We start from the raw sequence: 19,360 nt of genomic DNA, 5'->3' as shown, positions 1-19,360 counted from the left end.
AGAGAAAACTCTATGTCAGTTGATATTTTGTTTATTAATGACTCAAACGGTGGTAGACTTCCGTTAAAAAAAGAATTTATTATATCACTTCCCAAATTGATAGTATCACTCTTCTTTAGAAGTGTAGTTATAAATTTGAGAAGCGGTACTATCAATTTCTATATGAAATTGATTTTGCCATTTCTCTAGATATTAGCATTATAAATTTGGAAAATAACATTATCAATGCCCTCACAAAAATTTGGTTTATCATTCCGACTAACTACTTTACCCACGAGGCAGATTTTGATTGGTACGAGGCACCATCCATAAAAATTGACGTGATTTCTCGTTTTTTTGACTGGATGAGAAAGCGGGACCCTCCTTATCTACAAAAGCACAAGATTGATTTCCGATGTGGCGCCCTTATCCAGCATTCTGATTTGTGAGTGATAGAGAGGGGGCAATACAACTACACAAAAATCTGAAACTATACCGCTCTCTCCATCCCACAAACCCAGATTCCAAAAAATGGCTTCAATTGCTCCTCTTCAGGCTCTCACTTCTGCCAGGATTTCAGCAACACAATCAACTGGGAACCCATCTCTGTCCAGATTCTGCTCTGCATCGACGTTAACGGGTGCGAAGGTTTCGCCTCGGAAAACGAGGGAGAGGAAGACCAAGAACGGACCTTTGACGGTAGTCTCTGCCGTTGGAGACGTATCATCTGCGGGAACCACGTATCTGATTGCCGGTGCGATAGCTGTGGCGCTCGTCGGAACCGCCTTCCCTATTCTCTTCTCCCGCAAGGACGTGTAAATTCCTCTTCTCTTCTCTCTCCCTCTCCTCTGTTTTTTTTTTTTTTTTGGAAAGCTGCAAAAACAAATCGAAGTTTCGTGAGCAGCTTGAAGTTCGGCTCGCTAAGCGATCGCTTGAGCTCGCCTCATAAAGTTAATAAACGAGCTCGAGTCCAAATTTTGTACTACTTTGGATAGCATTGCAAACAAATCGAGGCATTCGCGAGTAGCTTGAGGATTGTTTGAGTCCGCTCATAAAGTTAAATAAACAAGCTCAATTTCAAAATTTTAGGCTCATTTAGTTAACGGATCGAGTTGGAGCCAACCAAATCTCAACTCGAATAGGCTAGCAAACACAAAAATGCATTCATAAAATTGTAGTGTGTGATATACCTTGTAAGTTAAACTATTTTATAAAAAATTTCTTCCAGAGTTTGAGCTTAGCTTGCATATATTGTTCAACTCAAGCTCGAATTTTATAAACGCTAACAAGCTTGAGCTCACCTAATTTTAAACAGAGTCAGAGCCGATCAAACGCTTCAAATTAAACTTATTGACTCGGGTTGTTTGCAGCCCTATTTTAATTATGCGGTGTGTTTGTGGCAGGTGTCCTGAATGCGATGGTGCGGGTTTCGTTAGGCAATCTGAGAGAACCCTAAGAGCGAATGCGGCTCGGAAAGACCAGACGCAGATTGTGTGTGCTCGTTGCAGTGGCCTTGGCAAGCTCAGCCAAATTGACAAATAGACTAACTACTATTTCTTGATAAATGAAATGAAATGTCAGCACTGTGAACCTCTTTCTTGATGTATCAATTTCAATGATGATATGTTTGATGCATTCCCTCTGTCATGAGCATTTTTGGTAGTTGTTAGAAAGTGTTTTGACTCAATTAACTGATCAGTATTTTGACAGTGAATATTCTTAGCAGTTAGCAAACGCATCTTTTAAGTATTCGGTCGAAAAAAATTGGGATGAAGTATTCATCTCGACGAGGAAAACCAAAAACGTAAAAAATATGGGTCGGAATTGAAAAGAGTTTGATGATAAAATAAAGTTCAAAGAAGTTTACAGACAGAGCTGTCTTTTTTGAATTTTTTGTCTTTAATGATTTTTTTTTAGTTTTTGATTATGATTTTTTATTTTTTTATTACTTTCATTATGAAGGGTGATTAATCCAAAAAATTTTACACAAATTAAATAAAATTCAAACAAGAAGACACTGTAAAAAAAAAATTAGGCTTGACCTATAATATATAAACCAGGGGCTTGGAATCCAGTTCCTCTGATGGGACAATCATTCATGTGATGAAAAAACAGGACTCCTCATGTGCTCGCTCAATACACTTTTGGACACCTCGGATGTGCCCGCTTAGACACCACGTCAACAGAGTGATGTGTTATCCACCCGGCACTGAAAAATTTCTCCATTCGACGATCTTAACGGTACATCTCTTGGGCATGCATTAATGTGTATATCATCCATGCTAATAATTGAATTCATTGGACATGCATCGATATTCGTTTGAGCTAATAGTAATATTTAATTTAAAGGCAATGAACAGTCAAAGTATTACCATCCTTTAAAATTAAATATGATCAATCAAGCGTTTATCAATGAACGGTTTCGATTCTTAAGTAGGACCATGACAGGACTCATTGTGCCTCACATGAGGACTAATCACATGGGAGATGATCCTTTCTCATTGCGTTTTAATTGGTACTATTTGATGATCAATATCGAAGGATTCAAGATTCTCCCATCTGATATCTTGACGTGATCCTGATTATGTGATGTGAAATAGAATTCACTTGACGATCCAAGTTGTTCTTTTGTAAGTCAGATATGTTTATCATCGAGACAAAAAATCAGGTTTATCCGATATCAGTAAGAATTTGATCGGATTATATTGGTCATAAGAGAAATTGACAGTTAGTGTCTGATTGCCTAGTTCCCTTGTACCAATTATGCTCTATTCATGAGAGGATCATCAGATAAGAAGATCCACGCTCGTCTTCAAGTCGCTCAATAGAACAATTAAAGGTTTGAAACCATTCATCGAAAATATTAACCGCTAGTAAATGTCAAGGTGGTGATTTTCGCACTCTCTAAATCCTTAACCGAAGTGCATTTAACAATTTGGAGAGTGCAAAAATCAACTCCATATTGATTTTCACACTCTCCTTGGGAGTGCGGTTAACAATTTGGAGAGCACGAAAATCACTCTCCAATATCAATCACTATATAGGGAAACAAAATAAGTTTCCAGTATCAAAACGACTAGGTATCTAATTGATGGACTTCGGGTTGGTGCTGTGTAGTGAAGTGCACAGCACCGTGCTACACACCTCCGAGCCGTCGGATCGTACATTCAATGGCTCGGACCTCATCTTAGCAACCAACGATCAAAAGTAGTTCATTGCCGAATTGAGATTCGAGCTGTTGGATGCATGATCCGATAACTCAGAGGTGCACAGCACACCACTACACACCACCATCCCCCAATTCCTAATTGATTTGAAAGGCTCTTTTGTTCGCCTCATTTAGTAGGTAATGCTTATGAAAAAAAAACAAAGTTTTCCAAACATCACTATCAACATGACCACAACACATTTGTCTGATAATCTATTCCCGAAATCATACGTACTTACCCTGATCATGACTTATATTCTACAGACATCACATACTAGATGAGTTGAATAAGATGAATGATTCAGATTACGATTTTGGACTTGGGATCCTTATGAACGGCACCTCAGGCACCAGTGTAACACGCCGAAACGGTGTTGTGGCCATGCATTAGATAATTTTGCTCGGCTGTCCAATCGTAAGTGGAGTTGCCATTCATATGTGGTGCTTCAACAGGGAAGCGGGGTTGTTGAGCCCATCTCATAGCAGCGTGTGGCTGTACTAAATTTGACTGTCCAAAAGTATTTTGAACGGTTTAAATGGTCCTACTATTTATTACCGTCAATAGTATTCTATTATCGGTTATAAAATGACTCTTTTCTGAACCATTGATTACAGATACGAACGATGAAATGGGCGCAGCTGCACGCTGTTGTGAGATGGGCACAGCAGCCCCGAGTCGCTTCAACACCTAATAAAGACTCCAGATAATACGCCTTATCAACTCCAACAAGGTCGGACCCCAAAAAGAAGACAAAACCTAACCCAATTCTATTTCTTACCTTTTCCGCCCAATCCTCTTAGACAAATTATTCAGTGTACCCGGGACACCGCCAAGGGACACCCGGAGGCTCCTTTTCTACCACAATGTGTGGGGCGGCAATCGTATGGGTCCCATCACAACGTACGGTGAAAGAGGAATATACACATCACGTGGCCGTGCCAAGGCACTGTATAATCATCACACGTCCTCTCATATTCTCTCATTCCCACAATCTGAAACTCATCCTACCTTTGTTTTTTCACGTATGTTGGTTGCAATGGCAGCATAATTTGTGAACGTTCATTGCATAAGTAAATATAGTCGTACATTTATATCTCGAAGAATTATATCGGAGAGTAAGATGAAGGGGGATGAGGATCTCGGGCCGGATCGCGGGATGGATTTCGAGACCGACGACGAGGAAAACCAGGCCGAAAGGGTTTGCGAAGACGACGGCGACTACGAATCAGAGTCTGATGTCACGGCCCCGTCGCGAAGTGCTTCCATGCATCAAAACATTGACAACCCAACATGGCCTCAAAGTTACAGGTACAAGTATATATGTAGCTTGTGTTTTTTTCTGAAAGTTTCAATTTTGGCTTCTAGTTTTTGCGCATGCATTGGAATTTTTTCATGCACGTGGGCCCCTATTGGCAAAACCTAGAAATCGAATTGCAACATTCATAGTAAAACAGAGTTAAAATAATTTATTCGTCTACGCTTCCGATTTTTATTAATGAATCCAAATTTTCTAGCGACCCACCGAATTGACGGCAACGTATTGAGCACACGGCAACGTATTGAGCACACACCCTCTTTACGAACTTTTTGTGGCTTAAATTTATGAATTTTTTTGGCCCGAGATACGAGTTTTTTCGTGATTTGTTTCGTTGTCTTAGAGTAAGCTTGTTGATGTGCTTCTACCTTTTTTCTTTCTAATTCCGAATGTAAAAACATTAGTATTCAGCACAATGAGAAATTAATCAATAAGAGTTTCCTTGCCGTCGTTGAAAGAAGACTTAATTTGTGGTTTCGAAAGGAAGTTAAACTATGTGGTAGCTCATGGAAATCTTGCGCTGCAAGGACGCATTGATTGAAAAACATGGCCAATTTGTGACTGATTTGATTTTCAATTCAGGCATTGTTTGTGTGAATTTGATCCATTCGCACGGATTAGGGGTATGTGTGCGTCAGAGGTGGAAAAGACAACAAAAGAAGTACATGTTCGTACGATGACAAATTCATTACAAAAAATGGGTACAACGTCGAACGTCATAAAAACAAGGTGAAATCCTTCGAAATCCAATTGATTGTGGAAGAGATAGTTGAACTCGATTTAACAGTACCAAAGACAGGATGTGATGTTCGAGTTGCTGGAGTGTCATCATTAGAGAGACTGTTGCTAGATTGTCGCAGTGCATGTACATTGTGTCACCCTTTGCACCATCTTTAATAAGCAGAGACACGGGTACGAGTAGAACACAAAAACTAACATACTTCCTAACACCAATTGAATTTAAGAGACAAGGTAAAATTCGGTTTCGACAATGACATTTGCCCAATGTTTTCAAGCAGGCTGTCCATGGACATGTACACAAGCGCGACACCCCCCAACATTAGCTTCCTAACAGGCTCTTTCTTGATATCAGCCCGCAAGAGATCTCAGGCTGGTGCTCATTCTTCTCTGCCTGCAGACCATTTCCAGAGTAGTACTGAACCCCTCATTTATCCAGCAACTAGCTTGGACAAAGATGAAGTCCCTACTTCATACTTACCGGGTGAAAAATTATCTGCAACTAGTTCTCAGCTGTCAAGGTTCTCTAATTGTCAATCGGTTCCGACAATGCAGCAGTGTTCATATGCACAATCCCTTCTTAATGGTAAGTTGGCGACATCCGTATGTAGATCTTTCACTCCTAGTTTCCTTATCTATTTTACTTTTGAAATGCTAATTGGGAGAAAAACTTAAAAAATGGAAGTGTATTTGACTCAAGGTCTAGTCAAGCTGGTGGTGAACAATACGTCTACTGCCACAGGAACAATCAACTAAGACATAACATTAAAAACAAGAAAGTGTAACAAAAAACTACGCATGGCACAACAGAAACCACAAAATGGCGTAACATCTTCGAATCATAAAATGGCATAACATTTACCTAAAGAAGGCATAACGTTTACCAAAAGGAGACATGACATTTTTCGCTATATCATGCATAACATGGTACGCCTTTTCAAAATCACTTTTCTTATGGTGTCTCCCGTCATAACATTAACCACTCAATGGTAACATTCGTCTTGAGAAGGCAGAACATTTTACGATTGGGGGGCACTATAAGATGTATTTTAAGAACACTATTCACTTCGTACTAGAACAAACCGTTCGACACACAAAATTTAGTCAATCTTATCATTTTTTCATATAAGACACACATCCTTAAACAAGAGTTCCATGCACATGCTCCAAGGATATGCCAAGTTTTCATCATTTAAAACTGGACCAGTCTTTCTTGCAATTTTCAAATTCAGTGACAGATCTTCATAAGAATTGCTTTTGGAGCTGCTTCAAATGCTCTCTTTCCCAATACCTCTAACAATTTGAAATCCTTTTTTCTTGCATAAAAATGCAGCAATCAATGTACTATGTGGAATAGGACTCCTTTCAACACCATATGCACTCAAACAAGGAGGGTGGTGGAGCCTCGCCATTCTCTTCATCTTCGGTATCATTACTTGCTTCACTGGAATTCTTTTGAAGCGTTGTTTAGAAACCTCTCCTCGTCTCCAAACGTACCCAGATATTGGACAAGCGGCATTTGGAACCCCTGGTCGTATATTTTTATCCGTAAGTCTCAAACTGGATATCAGTTTTCTATATCAGTGATTTTGATATTTTTTGGAAGAAGAGTGGTTGGTTTGTTGCGAGATGCTGACACTTGGGTTTTTGGTTGTTGCAGATATTCTTGTACATAGAGTTATATGTAAGTGTGAACTTATTCTCCCCACCTGTTTCATTAAAGGTCTTAGTGGGTATTTTTCACCAGTTCAAGTCAGCTCCACTCCATACCCAATCCCTCCATATCCTTCTAAGCACTCATAACATGTGATCCATCATAAACCCAGAAAGAAAAATATGTCTGCCCAAAGTTCAAACGGGAAGTTATATTTTGCTCTATAAAATGGACTGTTAAAAATATCTTAAGCTTAAACCATCCATTTAACACATCAAAATGCAACTTGTTCGCGTGCCTGTCGATATTCGATCGATTCTTTGTGGGTACTACAAGATGAATAATTCAGATCATAGTAGTGGGCTTGGGATCAACTCTCAAAAGAGAGGTTTGGAGGGTTATGGATGGAGAGGAGCTGAATCAAAAGTTGAATTATTGAAAAGAAATCAGAAGTGAGTTTCTTAAAAATCAGTAGCTCTTTTCTGCTCTTTAAAGTTGTTATCGGTCCATAAGCCCAAAGCAGAAGCAAAAAAAGGGGCTGATCTTGCAAGCAAACACTCTGTTATATATTGCTTTGTTTTGGTCCCCTGCTAGTATCCTTACTGACAAGCGAGGAGCCTTTGCAGTCATCTTGCGTGGAATACTTGATTATGATGAGTGACAATCTTTCTGCACTGTTCCCAAATGCCAATATGAATTTCTCCGGAATTCACCTTGACTCTTATCAACTCTGCATGATCACATCAACACTCATCATACTTCCAACTGTTTGGCTTCGAAACCTTAGCTTGCTGTCGGTTATTTCAGGTTTGTAACTGAAATTACGCTTGTTTTACCTATTTTCTTTTCGCTGATTGGGGTTCAGCTACTAAATATTTGCAGCATTTGGTTTTCAGTTGGAGGAGTATTCACAGCTGGTGCTGTGTCACTATGCCTGTTGTGGGTTGGAGTGGTTGACCAAGTTGGTTTTCACCCAAGTGGACCAGCTTTGGACCTTGCAAAGCTTCCTGTCACACTTGGGCTTTTTGGTTTCTGCTATGGGAGCCATTCAGTTTTCCCAAATATCTATTCTTCAATGAAGGAACCGTCAAAGTTTCCCTCTGTTCTAATAATCAGGTAAATCAGCGATCCTTGTAGTCCAGTTCATTGATCTGATTTCTGAACTTGCACAAGACAATGGTCGAAATCGTTTGACAAGCTTTGTCATAATTCTATCATTGGTTCACTTCGCTGCAGCTTCAGTGCATCTTGTTTACTGTATGCTGCGGTTGCAGTATGTGGCTTTTTGATGTTTGGTCACTCAACGAAATCACAGTTTACCTTAAACATGCCCTCGGGATTTATGGCTTCCAAAGTCGCAGCATGGACCACGGTAAGATTGTATAGGAGTATATAAGTCCATCTAGTTGTCCATAAACTTTTTGGAGAATGAAGTCCTCATTCCATCATAATGAAAGCGGTGTTGCCACACATTGTTCTGGACACTTTTTCGGTCAAATTTTCTCGCGTATCATTCTCCAATATCACCACGTTTCCTTGGGTTAATGTCCTTGCTGGAATTTGAGGTAGTTTTCCGAATTGCTGTAAGTGGAATGAAATGAAATTTATCTGTCTCTGCTGTAGGTTGTTGCGCCTGTCACCAAGTATGCCTTGACAATTACCCCTGTAGCATTCAGTTTAGAGGAACTCTTGCCTTCGGCTCTGGATAGATCTTACAGCATATCAATACTCATCAGAACGATTTTAGTGTTCTCAACTTTAGTTGTGGCATTGACAGTTCCATACTTCGGTAAGAACTTCCACCCACATTCTTATCGATTCAAATCATTTCTTCCTTTTTTGCTTCTGCTTATTCAGTTCAACTGCCTATTAAGGCCAAGGAGGGCCATGAACATATATCTCATTGACAGTTCCAAACTCATTTGTGTAAATATCATTGCAGGTTCAGTGATGGCCTTTATTGGATCTTCGCTTGTCATGCTCATTGTAAGTTTCTCAATTTCTTTACACTTCAGTTCAATGTTCAGTCTTTGATGCCCATCTCTCAAGCCGAATCCATGCTAAGGTTGACGATTGGCAGTGGGCGTGAACCAATGCCTACTACTTGACCTCGATGACTCGATCCTATCAAACTATAGCTTGCTTTCCTTCCACCTTGCCCTCTTATTATTCTTTTCATCAATTTATCGACAGTATGTTAAGGATTATCTTCTGTTCGGTTGTCAATTACAGGCTCTAATTTTCCCATGCGCGTGTTATCTCAGCATTTGTCGTGACAGGTTAACAAAGTTGCAGGTAATCATATTCTTTCCTTGCTGGCATTTTCAATGATAGCTTGTATGTGGTTTTACGCTCCGGTTTCTTGCTAGAAAAATTTTCAGTTAATGTGCAATACGTTTTCAGCAGAAAAACAGTTTCTTGTGCTCGGGTTGCAATCCTTGAAATTGAAAACATTTTCCACCTTTAAAATGTAACATGCCGAAACAAGCAGTGTTAGTATGAACGACCATTATTGAGATATTCCAATAATTTTTCTTTTGCAGATTTGGGTTTGCATTCTCATAATGAATGTGGGGTTGATATGTGCTATCGTCGGCACATATTCAGCAATTACAACCATAGGTGATGAGAAAGTATGATCAGAGAGAGAAAGAGAGCAGCCTAGCTCTGCTGCACATATTTTTGTTGTGTCATCAAACTACAAGCCATACAAAAAGTATACAAGCAAGTCAAGACTCAAGAGATTCATATACCATCAAAACATCAGAAAGAGAGACTGAATGGAAAGCATTCAGTGGGCATAAGTTTCAGCCCTTGTTTTGGCTGACATTTTTAGCTTGTTCATTAATGAGATTGAGCTATTTTTGTTACCAAGGGCCAAGGACGGACCGAAGGGCAGATGATCCTGGACGATTGCCCTACCCAATTTTCAACTTTCTTCGTAATTGTAGTAGTTTTTCCGTGCAATTTGTAAAACCATATAGGATGCCCATGGAATGTTTTCCTTTAAATCCTAAAACCCGTCTATCCAAGTTTCAATATAAATGCATTTTACGTCATTTTACAACATGAAATTGTGTCGAATGAGTCCAACTTTGACATAGTGATAGAACAATAGGTTTTACATTTTTCTTTCGAAATAGATATGGTCGCACAGTATGCATTTATGCAGATCATATTTCAGGATCCAAGTCTCCTCGAGTCTTACATTGGCTCCGGAGCTGAAAACTGGATTGTCTGTTCTTTCATTCAATTAACAGAAGTGTCCTTCTGTATATTTTATATGATAATGTTCATCTTTTTGTGTTCTGCAGCAAACTTAGAGTTTCAAGCTTCCTAGCTTAATTTTAACTACCCTTTTCAACCCCAGTGGCCTAGTTGTCAAGACTTTGAGATTTATGGTTTGCTTAGGTCTCCAGAGTTCTACCAATTCTCGTGACGCCCGTCTATATGGAGATTGTTCCAAACTTTAATCGGGCTCCCCACTAGCGGATGTAGGATCGGTCACCAAGGGATTAATCGAAAGACGTGCAATCTAGTCAGAACATCTTATGTTTATCCAATAAAATAAAATAAAAATAAATAAAAAGAACAATTGTTAACTACTCTTTCCAAAAGCCCATCTGTCATTACAATGCAGGGCTGAAAAGGATACAACCCATAACCATCGCTGTTGCCAAAAAAAGAAAAGGAAATACAAACAAACACTCTTGCTAAAGCAATCTATACGATATTTTAATGCAAGGAGATTGCTTTTTTTTGAAAAAAAAAAAATTCATGATTGATGAAAGCCCTTCTCTTAATTAGATTGATGAGAGCCTATTTTCCCAATTTTCCTTTGAAAAAGAAGGTATATCCTACATTTAGGGACATTCTATTATCTTATTACTATAAAGGGATATTGCTCGTAGACTCAAAAACTAGATAAACATTAGCACGCCATAGGGCTTCATGCCCATTTATGGAAACTTATTTCTAGAGCCAGTCAAGCTCGATCGGGCAATGCCTTTCCAACACCAATTCTTTGGGAATTGAACAGTCGTTTTCGAGCCAAAAGCCCGAGATCGAACCGATTAATGCGTTTATCTTGAATAAGTGTGACCGACGCACCATAGCATAGCGCAATTCTTGTCGAATTTTCCTTTTTCCTTTTAAGAAAATCATCATAGGCATTATAGGAGGAAGGACCGGTGAAACTTGAACCAAGACTACGGCCCGGGCTCTCGAGGCCGGCCCTGAGAGGGAGAGAAGTGTACGAGGAACATATTTAGTAGAGTTTATAACTTGTTCGTTTGGGGCTCTCAAAACCCCTGCGCACGGTCCTCAGTAAATTTCATCCATCTATCTTTCTCCACTCATTACTCTTTAAAACCTCCTTCAAAATCCAAACCGAACAGAGTCGTGAGCCTCACGAATGTTTGGATACACAAGGCTTGTATCATATACTCGAATCAAGAAAACGTATATTTCGTCGTCCTTTTACTTGGTAGGTAATCTAATACTGTAGATAGGTTTTGTAGACTTACAGCAAAGATCCTGTGCTCTCTCTTCTTTGCTTGAGACAAAAGGACATTTAAAATTTTTTGTCCAAATTATTTGTCACTTTCCCTGCATCTTCACTACACTAAAGAATAAGGGGCCATGAAAACACCTGAACCAACAAACCTAGCTCAGGTCTTCCAAACAAGTACGTACACGTCCTTCATGAAAGTGATAAATAAATTTGACCTTAAAACTAATCACCTAGAGTAATTAGTGGTTTAAGTTTAAACACGTTCCATTTTGGTAGCTAGACAGTGTAAGTGCATGCTTCGGAATGGGAGATGCTGATCTCCCTGTAGAGCGGTGCAGAGCGGCCGATCCGGCTGTGGCTCATCTTGGTAAATCAACGGCTCGGATCTTAATCGAGTAATGGATAGTTCAGATTTTTATGTGCTCTGATTCGATTTGAGCCGTCCGAACCGAGATGAATGGCCGGATCGGCCGCTCTGCACCCACTCAGCAGCATCTCCATGCTTCAATCACGGTGAAAATATTTTCTCAACTATTTAAAAAGGGTTGTTGCAAGTTAATTCGGGATCCAATAGCACGACTAATTATTTACGGGTCATGGAGTACGGTGGTCCGTTCTGCTTTCTTTCTAAACTTTTCTTTTAAAAAAGAAGGTAATTTCGAACTCACATATTATGAAAATGAAAAATAATTTTCTGATTTTTTTTTGCATCATTTAATTAAAAGATCTCAATAAGATTTATCAAACAAGATTCATATTGGAAGAAAAATTATTTTACGTAAACACATGATTTTTTAGCTTGAAATTACCTTCTTTTTCAAAATGAACTTTTAAAAAGAAAGTGGAACACTACTCTCCATAACCACACATTCATGTGGTGTCCATATACTCGATCAGCCCATATGAAATGTATGATTATGAAAAGAGTCGGACCACCACGTAACGGTGCCCCAAGACCTCCTAGAATAATCCACCATCAATCTCCAAGAATGCTTCTTAGGCTACGTTTGGGATCTCTAAAACACTGAATTAGTTTTTAGATCTTTTTTCCCTTCTTGTCTTTTCGGTACGTCTTGAACAGGGGAATTAGGAAACTCTAAACTAACGTACCATGGTTTTTAAATAATTGGAAACATAACAAGCATTTTACACAGGCCAAACGGAACCTGATGAAAATGCTCCAAGTACAAGTCAAATGCAGATACTATTTGTTGCTTATAACATGGCTTGTGTTACGTACGTAATACTATCAAAAAAAAAATTTACTTAAGTATCACATAAACTAAACTTTACTGGAGACAAATGCAACGGAAGAAATTAAACTTTACAGTAATTTGTAGCAAACCAAGCTGGCCCTAAGCTAAAGCATGAGGCGCTACCATATTAGGCTCTCGAAAATTTGGAAGTCTTATGGGGTCCCTCCAACAAAACAAAAAAGGGGAGTCTTTAATCTTCGCCTTAGGCTCAGAAAAGTCAGAGCCGGTCCTGGCAAACAAGCGAAATCGATATGATCTCAAAATCAAGTATGATAGTCACACAATGCATCTGCATGAAGTAAAGTGTTTGAGAGGGATATAAGAGAAAGGATTACATGCCAAAATGAAATTGTAGATTGTCTTTGACATCACTCTAAGGTTGTTTTCTAACAACTGTGTTGGTCCAATCAAAGTGTTATTCAAGCTCTTACTAATATTTCTGCCCTAGCTTCAGTTAGAAACATAAAATATGCATCACCTAATCAAGCAAACACCCTTTCCTCTCTATGCTCCTCTACCTATTTATACAAACCCCATCAGATGCTTTTTGTGAAAACAGAAGCCAAACAGAAGGCAATAGGAAGAAAAAAAAATGGCTACTTCTCATTTTTCATCTCTAGTATTCGTATACGCATTTCCCTTCCTTTGGTTTGCAGTCACGGAGGGTACAGGTGTAACGAGGCACTACACATTTGATGTATGTGTCACTTGGCCCCGAGACTAAATTTGGTTATAGCTTTTGTTTTTGCTTAATGATGACAACTGTTTTGTAGATCAAGTTGCAAAATGTGACGCGGTTGTGCCATACGAAGAGCATGGTTACTGTGAACGGGCTGTTTCCAGGGCCTCGCATTGAAGCTAGGGAGGGTGACCGTCTTCTCATAAAAGTAGTTAACCATGTTCAAAACAATATATCAATTCACTGGTATGAAATGACACACACACAGAATTTTTGTTTTTCTAGTTCATTCGCAATGACATCTAAATGGTATAACATTTTCATTTGAGACAGGCATGGCATTAGGCAGCTCAGGTCCGGATGGGCCGATGGGCCTGCATACATCACACAATGCCCAATACAAACTGGGCAGAGCTATGTGTACAACTACACTATCGTTGGCCAAAGAGGAACTCTCTTCTGGCATGCCCATATTTCGTGGTTAAGATCGACTGTCTATGGTCCTTTGATCATTCTTCCCAAGCCTAACACCTCCTACCCATTTGTCAAACCATACAAGGAAGTTCCCATCATCTTCGGTAATCAACTTTCCACATCCTAATTTCATTCAACGTAAAACTACAAACTCGGTAAAATGTCAAACATTCTGTGTGCATAGATTACGTACACTTTATCGAGATTTTTCTCTTAACCAAATGCCAATGTTATTTTACATTGCTTACACAAACCACAATTCTTGTTGTAGGTGAGTGGTTCAATGCAGATACTGAGGCAATAATAAGCCAAGCCCTACAAACTGGTGGTGGTCCAAATGTCTCTGAGGCATATACCCTCAATGGGCTTCCAGGCCCATTGTACAATTGCTCTGCCAAAGGTACGAAAAGCTTTGCTTTGTTCGGCTCCCATCTTTGAAAAATATCTTTTCATATCATTTGCATCTGGTTCGATATATAAGGGGCTGAATTGAACAAACCTTCTCCATAACACTGATAACAGATACATTCAAGCTGAGAGTTAAGCCAGGGAAGACCTACCTTCTTCGCCTGATCAACGCGGCACTCAATGACGAGCTCTTCTTCAGTATCGCAAACCACACTCTCACTATCGTCGAAGCCGATGCCATTTACGTCAAACCGTTCGAGACCAGCATCCTCCTCATCACCCCCGGACAGACCACAAACGTTCTTCTCAAGACCAAACCGTTTTTTCCGAGCGCCACTTTTCTCATGATGGCTAGACCGTACGCCACTGGCCAAGGCACGTTTGACAATTCCACCGTGGCAGGCATTCTGGAATACGAATCGCCCTCTCTCCACTCTCCAAAGCCGATGAAAAAATTACCACTCTTCAAACCAGCATTGCCGGCTCTAAATGACACTTCCTTCGCCACCAATTTCACAAACAAACTCAAAAGCTTAGCCAATGCTCAATACCCTGCCAATGTGCCCCAGAAAGTCGATAAGCGTTTCTTTTTCACAGTAGGCCTTGGAACAAATCCATGTGACCAAAACCAAACATGCCAAGGGCCAAATGGAACAAAATTCGCGGCTTCTGTCAACAACATATCCTTCATACAACCAACCATGGCCCTGCTCCAATCCCACTTCTTTGGGCGATCAAACGGCGTTTATAGCCCGTATTTTCCATTCAACCCAACCCATTGGTTTAACTACACGGGTAACCCGCCAAACAACACTATGGTGGGAAATGGAACCGAGGTTTTGGTGCTGAATTTCAATACTAGTGTGGAGGTGATATTGCAGGACACAAGCATTCTTGGAGCTGAGAGCCACCCACTTCATCTCCACGGGTTCAACTTCTTTATTGTGGGCCAAGGGTTCGGGAACTTCGACCCGAATAACGACCCGAAAAAATTCAATCTTGTTGACCCCATGGAGAGGAACACAGTGGGTGTGCCCTCTGGTGGTTGGGTTGCTCTCCGATTTCTAGCTGACAACCCGGGTAAGTTTTTTTTTGTGAGGTAAATGTCACTCCTTTTTATATACCAAAATTCAAATTTTCATATACCAATGAATGTCCGTATAACTGATTTTTTGTGCGAGTACACTCTTTTGCGAACTCTACAAGATGAACTGTTCAGATTACCGCAATGAACGCACGGTGGAGCCCACAATAGGAGGAAGAAACTCCATGGTTTTCCACCTCTTCCGGAAATAATTTTTTCTCAAATTAATATATCATTATATAACTTTTCGCAAATATAATTCTTGTTTGTCTATCATATGGTAGAGTGTGAAAATTCCAAATAAATAAAATTAAATCAATAGTGTACCACCCTATAGTAAATTATCGAATAAAGTTTTTCTAATATTGGTATTGATGGTGTTAAATATTTTGTGACTAGGGGTATGGTTCATGCACTGCCACCTGGAAGTCCACACCAGCTGGGGATTGAAAATGGCTTGGCTTGTTTTAGATGGAAAGCTTCCGAACCAAAAGCTGCTTCCTCCACCGTCAGATCTTCCCAAATGTTGATGACTTTTTATTACCCTCCATTTGCAGTGATATCCGACTTGAAATTATTATTTTTTCTTGTTTAATTGTTTCACCCATATTGGGATTTTCTTTTTTGTTTTCTTGAGAAGTGTTGTTTAAGTTAAATACGCAATTGTATCCCGGGAAAATTGAATGAAGAAGAGTGGATCAACTTATTTTTTGTACCCTTCAAAATTGTGTATTTATGCAAATTAGTGTAATTTTAATACTTTTGGTTTTTTATTTGTCTTGATTTCTGTTCCAAAAGTTAAAGTTAATTTACTAGACCAAAAATTAGGAAAATTGAAAAGTTCGAAAAACAATAAAGGACAAAGACAAGGCCCTATTCTACTATGGTTCTTATTTTTTGTTTTACGAGACAAACCATTCTCTTACAATACATTACCTTCAATTCAAAAAATAAGTACGTACTATGTACTTTCCTTAGTGGAATGGGGCCAAAATAGCCCTTGACATGATCAAATTAAACCACTCAGATATAGTGTTGTTTAAATTAATTATGCAATTATTTTTTTGAAAGAAGATGATATACTTATTATCTCTATTATTAGTCAAACCACTACAAGAAAAATTGCATTGGGTGACGAATGAAAATCGTCGCAAATTGTATGTTTTTCGTCACAAATAATATAGGTGACGAAAAAAAATTTGTCGACTAAAGGTTATCGAGGATTCCTACCTGGTGACGAAATCTATTTTTCGTCACCTATAGTGCCTTTTGATGACGAAAAATTTCGTCACGGAAAAATGACTTGCTGACGAAATTTTCTTCGTCACCTATTGTGCTTTTTTTATGACAAAAAATTTCGTCACAAATTATTCCCTTTGGCTCGTCAAAGGTGACCCATCGGTGACGAAATTTTTCGTCGCGAAAGACATTCTTATATGTGAAAAAAATCTCACTTTCTTGCTCCTGCGGAGTTTCGAACCCGAATCTCCTAAGTTTTGCACGCAAGCTTTAACCAACTACACCACACAAACTTTTCAGCATATGTTTGAAATATCTAATATATAACACATACATTGAACATTAAAATATATTTTGAACTATTAAACATTAAAATTAGCAATTTTAATAAACATGAAAGTTGTAGCTCTTTATGTTATTGTTCAAACCCAATTTAGATTATCTCAATCGGAGTTCTGAGCAAAGAGTTATGCCCGAAATATACTTGGTGACAAAGCGTAATTCATAAATTTCGTCACCAAAGGATAAATTTTTCGTCACTGAAAACGTAAAAAGAAGACGAAAATATTTTTCGTCGCCAAATTGGTTCATTTGGTGACAAAATATTTTTTCCGTCACCGAATAGTTATCTTTGGCGACAAAAAATAATTTCGTCTCCTTTTTTACTCTTTTGGCGACGAAAATTTTATTTCGTCGCCAAATAGGAGCCTTTGGTGACAAAAATATATTTTTCGTCGCTAAATAGTTATAATTGGTGACAAAATAATTTCGTCAAGGAAGTTATCAAAACAGTGACGAATTTATTTTTTTGTCGCCAAATATACTCATTTAGCGACGAAATTAAATTTTGTCGCCACTTTTTCGTCACTAAACATACTTTTTCTTGTAGTGAACTCCACTTGCTTTTCAGGCGAAATAGTTTTTGATGACACATTACTATACAAAATATTTTCTGGTGCATGGTGTAACGGAATAAATAATCAACTAAAAATCAAAAATGTTTTTCATGGTCCATATACAGAACAATACATCACCCATGTTTCTCTAGGCAGCCATAGCAAATAGATGGGATGATCTTACATTACAACATGGCTCTGTTTGGAAAAGTTTTTATTTCCAATTTTTTATTTTTGTTTCCGATATTTTTCAAAACAAGCATTATAAACATGTTTGTGTTACTATATTTGTTTACAAAATACATAATCAATTTCACTAGTTTACAGAAATTCTAGAAACACAGAAATTGCATTTTCATTTGTTTTGAAAACACTTTCGGCAGCCCAAAAAATAAATAAACAAAAACTATTATGGACACAACCATGTTTTCTGTTTTTATTTTTTAATAAATAAACAAAAACTCATTTCTTGTAAAACTGGCAACTTTACCAAACGGAGCCTTTACTTTACTAAGTCTAATAAACACTGATTGAAAATAAATAACAAAACACGACTGCTTTGATTACTGATAATGCAATTAGACTAGAGTGGCTGTTCTTTCCTTGATGTGTGTGTTCTAGATAGAGGTGACGCCAACCTATTAGCCGTGGGGTCGCCAGACACCATAGAACAAAAAACTAGAGCTAGAGCTGGTGTATATAAGTTCTGTCACATTAATAGTTTGTATGACTCCATGTTCAACACTGTAATCCATTAGATAATTTTTCCCCATAGCCCCATAACTCCTACTACTTTGGTCAATTTGGTGCCCCCACTTGGAAAGAAACATCACCTGAACATAGCAAGAGGAGTATTTAGGATTCTCTTTCATTAAAAGCGCTTGGGTGTATAGTTACGAATTTTGAAAACTGGTCTAAATTTTTTATGTACAAGTATATCTAAATGGACCTATTTGAAACTTTATTTTTTTCGTTGGAGATAAATGATTATTTTATCATGAACTATGAAGTACTAATTTCTATGTGAAATAATTAAAATTTGAACAAATGAATGACCCCGAAGTTAATAATCAATTATCTAAATGAATCTATTTGAAACTTTATTTTTTCGTTGGAGATAAATGAATTTTTAAATTTTTTTATCATGAACTATGGAGTAATTTCTCAAGCTAACGGGCACAATTATATCGTGCGAGGGCACAATTATATCATGCAAAGCACATAGCCTCGTCACTAGTTTGAACAAATGAATGACCCCCAGTGTTAATAATTTCTGGAGTTGCCACTGGTTCCAGACGCCATCCGCAACCACTTCCAATTGCCCTGGGAGTCAACATGCATGACAGTGCCCGAACTTATAGAATCGATCCGCAAGGTACAGAATATTCACGATTCCCTTCATTCAAAGCCCTCCTCCTGCCTGAATGTTCACCCTCTTGCTCGGTTCCCATGACTCACCAAAGTCCTTCTGGCCTTGTTCGTTTGGGGGACTCAATTATTCTAGGCATGATTTCCAATAAATTTTCTCTATTCATCTCTCCAACAATGCTACTCACGCAACAATCCAAACACAATAACTCACACAACCTCTCACATACATGTGGGAGCCCACACATATTAGTATGTGTGGAGTCCACATGTATGTGAGAGGTTATGTTTGGACTATTGTGTGAGTATCATTTTTGCTATCTCTCTCCACGCATTACTCTAAAAAACCTCCTTCAAAACCCCCAAACGGACAAGGTCCCTGTGACTCGAAGAGCAACAACCTAAACTTCAAAATTAAGAACTTTTTCTGTGTGAAACAAATGGATTATCTTTGTGTCACAATTAAACATCGGAAAACAAGTTATCTTTCGGGGGGAAATTCTACCAAAATCCATTTTGGCAGAAAAAGGTGTTCTGCCCCCAAACAA

At 38.6% G+C, this 19,360-nt stretch overlaps 3 protein-coding genes across 3 annotated transcripts; all 3 read left to right on the top strand.

Annotated features, from left to right (window-relative positions):
• The first annotated feature begins 348 nt into the window (after nucleotides 1–348).
• LOC131326424 (uncharacterized) lies at nucleotides 349–1,614 on the top strand. Its single transcript, XM_058359209.1, has 2 exons — nucleotides 349–794; nucleotides 1,383–1,614. Exons 1-2 carry the CDS (start codon nucleotides 511–513, stop codon nucleotides 1,519–1,521), a joined length of 423 nt encoding a protein of 140 aa, XP_058215192.1. The 5' UTR covers nucleotides 349–510; the 3' UTR covers nucleotides 1,522–1,614.
• A 2,205-nt stretch (nucleotides 1,615–3,819) lies between these two features.
• On the top strand, nucleotides 3,820–9,969 carry LOC131326423 (amino acid transporter AVT1E-like). Its single transcript, XM_058359208.1, has 11 exons — nucleotides 3,820–4,496; nucleotides 5,523–5,827; nucleotides 6,575–6,789; nucleotides 6,902–6,925; nucleotides 7,522–7,702; nucleotides 7,792–8,011; nucleotides 8,132–8,267; nucleotides 8,519–8,684; nucleotides 8,838–8,881; nucleotides 9,128–9,190; nucleotides 9,439–9,969. The coding sequence occupies exons 1-11, from the start codon at nucleotides 4,309–4,311 to the stop codon at nucleotides 9,532–9,534; spliced, it is 1,638 nt and encodes a 545-aa protein (XP_058215191.1). The 5' UTR covers nucleotides 3,820–4,308; the 3' UTR covers nucleotides 9,535–9,969.
• A 3,157-nt stretch (nucleotides 9,970–13,126) lies between these two features.
• On the top strand, nucleotides 13,127–16,034 carry LOC131326422 (laccase-17-like). The gene is made up of 6 exons (XM_058359207.1): nucleotides 13,127–13,361; nucleotides 13,438–13,589; nucleotides 13,677–13,921; nucleotides 14,089–14,217; nucleotides 14,340–15,305; nucleotides 15,709–16,034. Exons 1-6 carry the CDS (start codon nucleotides 13,257–13,259, stop codon nucleotides 15,837–15,839), a joined length of 1,728 nt encoding a protein of 575 aa, XP_058215190.1. The 5' UTR covers nucleotides 13,127–13,256; the 3' UTR covers nucleotides 15,840–16,034.
• The last annotated feature ends 3,326 nt before the right edge of the window (nucleotides 16,035–19,360 follow it).

This window comes from Rhododendron vialii, chromosome 5a, assembly GCF_030253575.1.
Source record: "Rhododendron vialii isolate Sample 1 chromosome 5a, ASM3025357v1".
NCBI lineage: Eukaryota > Viridiplantae > Streptophyta > Magnoliopsida > Ericales > Ericaceae > Rhododendron > Rhododendron vialii.
Note: the sequence above shows the minus strand (reverse complement) of the source record. Positions and strands in the feature narration are given on the sequence as shown.